Source organism: Schistosoma mansoni, chromosome 4, assembly GCF_000237925.1.
Source record: "Schistosoma mansoni strain Puerto Rico chromosome 4, complete genome".
Classification (NCBI taxonomy): Eukaryota; Metazoa; Platyhelminthes; class Trematoda; order Strigeidida; family Schistosomatidae; genus Schistosoma; species Schistosoma mansoni.
In genome coordinates, this window is record NC_031498.1 from 5,805,761 (window position 1) to 5,813,253 (window position 7,493).

The 7,493-nt window shown below is 29.7% G+C and overlaps 1 protein-coding gene across 1 annotated transcript in view; it reads right to left on the reverse strand.

The window, feature by feature from the left end:
• Positions 1–3,510: 3,510 nt before the first annotated feature.
• Smp_149290 (hypothetical protein) overlaps positions 3,511–7,493 on the reverse strand; it is a gene marked incomplete at both ends in the record, with an annotated part of 13,156 nt that continues 9,173 nt past the window's right edge. The window contains 2 exons of the mRNA XM_018796637.1: positions 3,511–3,521; positions 5,623–5,802. Of these exons, the coding sequence (XP_018651759.1) occupies positions 3,511–3,521; positions 5,623–5,802 (191 nt within the window). The remainder of the gene's footprint in view (positions 3,522–5,622; positions 5,803–7,493) is intronic.

Below are 7,493 nucleotides of genomic sequence, written 5' to 3' on the forward strand. Positions count from 1 at the left end.
ATTCATAAATCAAATATTCCTTTACGACCAATTTTATCAATGTGCCGATCACCCACACATAACCTAGCCAAATGGCTAACAAAATTGCTGGATCCTATTCGAAGACGTTTATGTAAGTATTCTCTAGAGGATTCTTTTGAATTGGTCGATCATTTAGGTGACATTAATATCAAGGGAAAGACAATGTGCTCATTTGACGTGAATTCCTTATTCACAAATGTACCTTTGAAAAAGACTATTGACATATTATGTGACTATACATCTTTAAACAACCTTAAATTACCTATCCCTTTAAAAATTCTTAAAGATTTATTACTTTTATTTACTGACAAAGTTCAGTTCACTTTTGAAGACGAATACTTTCACCAGATTGATGGGATTGCTATGGGTAGTCCGTTAGGACCATTATTAGCAGATGTGTTTATGGCACATGTTGAAAATCTGTCTGAAGACTTAATCGAAAACGTATCACTTTATAAGAGATATGTGAACAATATCTTAGTTGTCTGTGAAAGAAAGGATGACATAAACTGTTTAATGAATAAACTTAACACTATTCAAAACCACATCAGTCTCTCATGCGAAGAGAAGAACGACCAGCTTCCCTTCCTGGATATAATTTTAAGCAGACGAGAAGATGACTCAATCAAACGATCCATTTTTCGAAAACCGACGTGGACGGGTCAATACCTTAGTTACTAAAGTAATTGCCCTGTGCAATACAAACGGGGTTTGATCAGGTGCCTATTTAACAGGCTTGATCGTATTTGCACAAACGATGCTGTTGATGATGATGTTAAGTTTTTAAACGAGACATTAATAGGGAATGGTTACCCACTTAAATTTATCAATAGATGGAAAGTTCATGGCACAGTGAGACCTACTGTAGCCTTGATGAAGAAAAAGCCTGTCTACATCACCTTACCATTTAGAGGTGATTCAAATAGCCTTTTAATGAAACAAAGGCTTAAATCAGTCATCAATAAAACGTATTGTGCAGCTAAGGTCATTATCAAAGAAATAACGATGTCCATGCTTCATTCAAAACCTAAAAGACATGAAAACGAATGTGTCACATCCCACTGCGTTTACCAATTTAAATATGTGTGTGGTCACACATACATAGGGAGTAGCAATCGTGATCTGAAAACTAAGGTAGGTGAACAGGTACCAAAATGGTTGCAAAAGCAAATAGAATCAAATGACCGAATAAGAGTAGAGGATAAACATCCATCATCCTCTATTGCCAAACATATAATCGAAACAGGTCATAAGATTGATCTAAACTCGACTTTTGTGGTGTTGTATAAAAGTGTAAAAGGGCGTATACTAAGGTTTATTGAAGCCTTAGCCATACGAAAATTTAAACCCCCTTTGTGTAGTTAAAAACAGTTTGTTCTCTCCTTAAACCTACCCTGGTAATATTAGCTTATTATCCAGAGTGATTAGGTGTCAAATTGTTTTCACATTATTTTTATTATAATTATCCTTGTCCATTTTTACCCCCCATTTCCAGTGTAGTTGACCTTTTATTTTTATATATAAATGTTCTTAACAAGTATATGTGTGATCAGATTGTTCAAAATGTATTGCGCTAATATATCACATAGTTCTGATAATCTTCGTCTTCTTATTACATTATCGAAATGAAGCAATTTCATTTTAGAATTATATGTTATTGGATTTTGGATGAGATATTATGTATCCAGTTAATTATATTGGAATAATAACAATCTGACAATATTGACAGCTAAAATGTTTACTAATCTGAAACTTATTTAAAAATAATTAGAGTTAAATGTATAAGAACTTTCGTTTAAATTAGAACGAATATTTTCACAGTATTTGTGCACTGAGTTGATGTGAGACATTAGATAGAAAGAATATATTTGTAAAATCTCAGCGAATGATATTTCCTTGAAAAACCTTGGACCAGATTGGTAGGCGAAATGTTGGATTTACTTCAAATTCATTCGTTGAGATTTTACAGATATATTTTTCCTATATAATCAGAGTTAAACAAATCTGTAATATTGTGTATTCGTGTAGTTAAAGAAAGAAATATAAATTAAGGTTTAAATAATTAACTGTTAAAAATATGACACAGTGATTCATTGAATTAATAGTCAGTCTGTTATACGCTTAATAAATAGATGAATGAAAAATATTGATAATCTATAACTAATATTTGTTCTGATTAAAAGCTAACTATATTGTTTTTTTCCTAGTTCATTCAGCTGTTTCTAATAATCTAACATATTTGTAAGTGTTAAAATGAATTGTAAAAAGTGAATAAACTAACGGAACATTTTTTTTGTTTGACTAAATTGTTAAAATAAGAAACATTTGTTGTAGATCATTAAACTTTTTCAAATAATACTGTTATCAAGAAATCTTCCTGAAGAGTACTTTAAACTATGATTTGAATCCCCATCCATAATGAATATTCGAAACTAAGTCATTCATATTACATAGTTTCATGCTTGTATGCTGCCATAAATTCATTAAAATCATAAGATCTATACATACAATACAAAACGAGATGCTTTTGTTAACCTCAACAAAACTGTTTTGTTCGTTCGTTTACATTTTAGTGTACATAAATATAATGACAATGAGTTAAAAGATTGTAATAGTACGTAAATCACCCATAAACACTATCTTCTCTATGGTATATTGAAAATAAAATATTAAAACCTGAAATAATACAAAGCTATACGCTGAATTAGTGAAATTTGGCTAGCGTAGATGTTCAGAAAGTACGTTTCGTCCTATTTCAGACTTCTCATGCGGATATGTATGCTTGAACTTAGTGGCTTTCACTTCAAATATACATCGAGTTATCTAACAGGCAACTGAGTCCAGATAGTCAACTTTTATCTGAAAAGCACGATTTCCATCTAGTTATTAGTTTAAATTAACCTAATGTTTAATTGACGACTGAGTTTCAATCGCTGTTTGTTGACATACGTCACATACATTTTGTGTACGACGTTTGGTGACATGGTGATCAAAGTGAAAAGTCTAAAAAATAAGTAATAAATTAATCTAGTAAGGTGTATTAAAGGGGAACACGTCAAACATGAGATTGAATAACTAACACATTTAGACGGAACTATAATTTATTAACCGTGATAAACGTTGGAGTAAATACTTTCTTAATTCTTTCTTTTTATAGCATTTAGCTTTCATTATATAGTCATTAGGACTGAACTTTAAACTAATAACTATCGCAATACTAAACATTAAGAATTGTTGGGTAAATTAAAAAGAAAGGAGATTTTAAATTAAACTGCTCATACAGAAAAGATCATTCTTGTTTAGGGGGTTTTTTCTGGAGATATTTAGTCCCACAATAGAACGAAACGGCCGTCCAGTGCTTCTAAATTTTCCATGGTCGTCTAGCTTAAACTGACTCATGATTTCAACTTTATATGAAAACATTCTTGTTTAAACAAGAAAATTTATGTCAATACAATAAATTTTTTTTTAATAAAATATGAATATGAGTTAAAACAATTCTGAAAAAAAAATTAAAAAGGAAGTCTTTATTGCTTAGCGTATCTCACATCTACCTGAGGTATTTCTCTTTATAACTGACTCACTTACTACCTAACAGTTTGTTGCTACACTGCAACTACTCATAACGAATACTGTTATGACTACTACAAGTGTAAACATTAAAATCATCATTATATTGAATTATAAATTAATAAAATTAACAATAAAAAAATTATTAATTTCACTAAAATACATACCACTCAAGATTTATCGATCAACTAAAAAACTATTGACAACAGAATATTTAAAAAAAACGGAAATCATTGTAAACGTAGTAATTGTTTGTTTGCCGTTGTTGTTGTGCCCTTTTTTTTGTTTTTTTCTACTTTACCCGTAAACTTGCATAAAGATTTTTTAGATCACTTCTATGTCTGTCATTAAATAACTAAATTTTGATTACTTTCTTCTCTTCTTTTTTCTTCCGTTTTATTATCTCCCTTTCTTTTTACATACACACATAAACAGAGCATTTAAGAGTATTTGTCATTCATTATTAGTATGCTTAAACAGAAAAAAAATATTTTTTTTCAATTTCAGTTTCTTCTAGATCTTTCTTTTTTTTTGTTCTTCATCGTTTTATTTTGGTTAATTTTATGAAGAGTCAATATAATCATTGAGTATAAAACAATGATTTCTTTTTCTTTTTTTTTTACCTTTTTACCCTCCAAGTGTTAAATATAGATGAAGTTATTATTATTATTATTTTTTGATTGAAATATAAAATAAGATAGGAAGTTGATTATGAATTGTCTTTTATTTATACTTTCTTTTTTCTGTAGTATACGTCAGAACGATTACTGTATTACTATTTAGATAAACAAGAGTTTAAAAATAGTCTTTTTCTCTTTTTTTTTTATTTTATTAAGTTTAATTGGTTTTCGATAATTTAGATGAGTATGCTTAAAGAATAGAAGTATACCTCTCTTCTTATATATATATATATATATGTAGCATGAACTTACCTTAGGAAACATTTTTATGATTTTTTTTTTCAGTTTTGTTACATTTGTTATTGATCGATATTTTGACCTATTATTTCTAGTTATGGATGAAAAATCTTAAATGAGTTTTTGCAAAGATTTATGTCATATTGATTGGATTCGACAAAAATTTTTTAATATTGTTTCTCAAGAAAACTACCTTTATTAAAATAGGATATTAATTCATATTCAATATATATAATTACATTATATGCTACTTAATAATAAGTCTGGTAGTTAAAGAAGATAACATGAAAACTTAATTATCTAAGAAATCACAATTTGTAAAGAAAAAAATATCTTTCAATGATTTATATATTATCTGCATAACCTAAAATTATACCTACATGGTAGAAAATTGAACACGTTTCGGGAATTAGTATAAACTCATGTTTCTTTTCTCTTGAATATTATGAACTGATTTGTAAGATTCACTTGGTATTGTTTGTTTGCATCTTCCCATTGATTTTTAGGACTGCAGTTGATCAGTTCCTTATTGGCATATGTTCATACTTGGCGTTTCGCCTCGATATAGCCCTAATTAATAAGCATTATAAGCAAAGATGGAAATTATCTAGCAAAGAAATCAAGGACGCGCGTTTCGTTTTGTTTGGGGCTCAGTAGCTGAGTGGAAGCGAAAGGTACTGGGTTCGAAGCGAAAGGTACTGCGTTCGAGTCTCAGAGTGAACATCAACTATGGGATACAGGTACACCCAGCCGAAGAGTCCCAAATAGGACGAAACGCGCGTCCTGTATTCCACAACTAGTCACTATCCATCTTTGCTTATAATTATTTAAAAGATGTTTATAAAAGTGTTTGTGTAAAGCTTTGGTTATTTATTCACATGGAACAATTCACTAGGCTTATAAAGTTCATTTGAAATAAACTTATAAAGATAATAAATAGAGTATCATATTCATCAACCTGGACTCCTTTGTACAGCTTAAATTTTTATTGACAAGATACAATTTTTCTTTGTGAAATCAAATGAAATTGTAATAAGCTTCCATGAGATTTAACTGATAATATTTGAAATATTATTAAATTAGAGTAAAATGTTATTTATACAAAAGAACTTACCTAGAAAAGTAATTTGTATGAACATACCAATATGTCCAATAGATAAACCAACTTGCCAATTTGTAAGCATCCCAACAAAATATCCTAAAATTGCACTGATCACTAAAGGGAATATAAATAGCAATTTGCTAAATTTCAAAGGTATTGGATTTTCAAGACGATTAAGATTGTGTAGTTCACCTGTTTTATAGAAAGTATATAAAATTCATGGTTAGAAGTGTGCTAAACCTATGTAATTGAATGAAAAAAAATGCTTTCTTGTTATAATTCAATCGTCACAAGATGCACATATGACAACAAGAGACTGATCAATTGCAGACCTAAACATCAATCGGAAGATACAAGTAAACAACACCAAATGAATTTATACTTCGCCCTTTTGCACGAACAGGTGGCTATCAAGACTTAGTTGCTAAGTGGATAAACCGAAGACGTTTGAAGCGAATGGTACTAGGTTCGGGTCCTGAAGTAAATATCAACTGTGGGATGCTGATACATCCAGCTCAGGAGTTCTAAATACGTCCTGGATTCCAATGCTAGCCACTGTCCATCTTTGCTTAAAAAGCTTGTGACTTAAGACAATATCGAGGCCATCTGCACCGGATACACATATGCCAACTACAGACCGATCAAATGCAGTCCTAAACATTAATGAGAAGATACAGGTAAACATCACTAAGTGAATCAGTTATTCATCTGTTTATAAATTTTGGTTGCATTCATTTTATGTTAGTAAAATTCGTATTTTAGAATACATATGCTTGTATTCCATTTTTATGTAGGTTAACTGAATAAAAAATCCGTTAATATTAATTTAGTTCGATATTTGTTTTACTGAAATAAAAAAGTTTTTCTTTAGGGAGGATATCTCAGTCTGGATATGTATTGAAGAATGTTCTTCGAGAATACTCATTATTTTCTATGTGAATTTCTGTTTACATTTGCCACATTTTCAATGTTGCTAAAATCTTGTTAAGAATAAATTTTGATTTTCATCCTGTATGAAATGAAGTGTAAAAATAAAAATGTTATTGTATATAGGTATCTTCTGTTTAGCTTGAATCCATTATACTTAATGGCAAACAAATCAATGATTACTTTGTAGGTAAAAAGATATTCATTGTCATGTTGTGCTTCTTATATAAACTATCTCATAAATACTTGATATAATATATGAATGTTTACATCATATGTCTATCTTGGTGTTCTCAACTATGAAAACTTTTGTTCCGGTGTATTACGAATGTTGACAGTTTATTATAAACTGCACTTCCGGTAGTTAATAACATGTTTAAATACCTTAAATTGTAATCAGAAGTAATTTTTTTGCTTGAAAAGATGATGAAAAAGTAAATGAATAAGTAAAAAATATCTAAAAAGCAAAATAATTCTTGTTCTGTTTTATTTTTCTGATTATCAGCACAAACATGTTAGGCCGATGAAATGTAACTAAATCGTTTTAAAAAAATAATATAACAGGTAGATCACTGGATGACGAACAGTTTACCAAGATTTCTCAAAGTCATTACATGAAGTTAACTTGTAAGAAATTTACTTATGTAAGATCATGCTTTGTAACCGCTTTTGGCAAATACAAAGAATCATATGATGAAGTGGAATCTAGCTGTACAATGATTGTGGTTTAATAAGCACTCAGCCCCTTTTTTCTCATTACAGGTTTAGAATAAAACAGATAATGTCACTGTTTACACACCAGACAATATGATCCGAAATAACAGCTGCAGCATTTCTGACGAGTATTTAGGAATAATCCACTCAGATCCCTTTTAAATTCAGAAGGGATTTCTTGTGGAGATTTAGTATTTTCATAGTTGACTCATGCTTTCAACTATGAAAATACTAAATCTCCA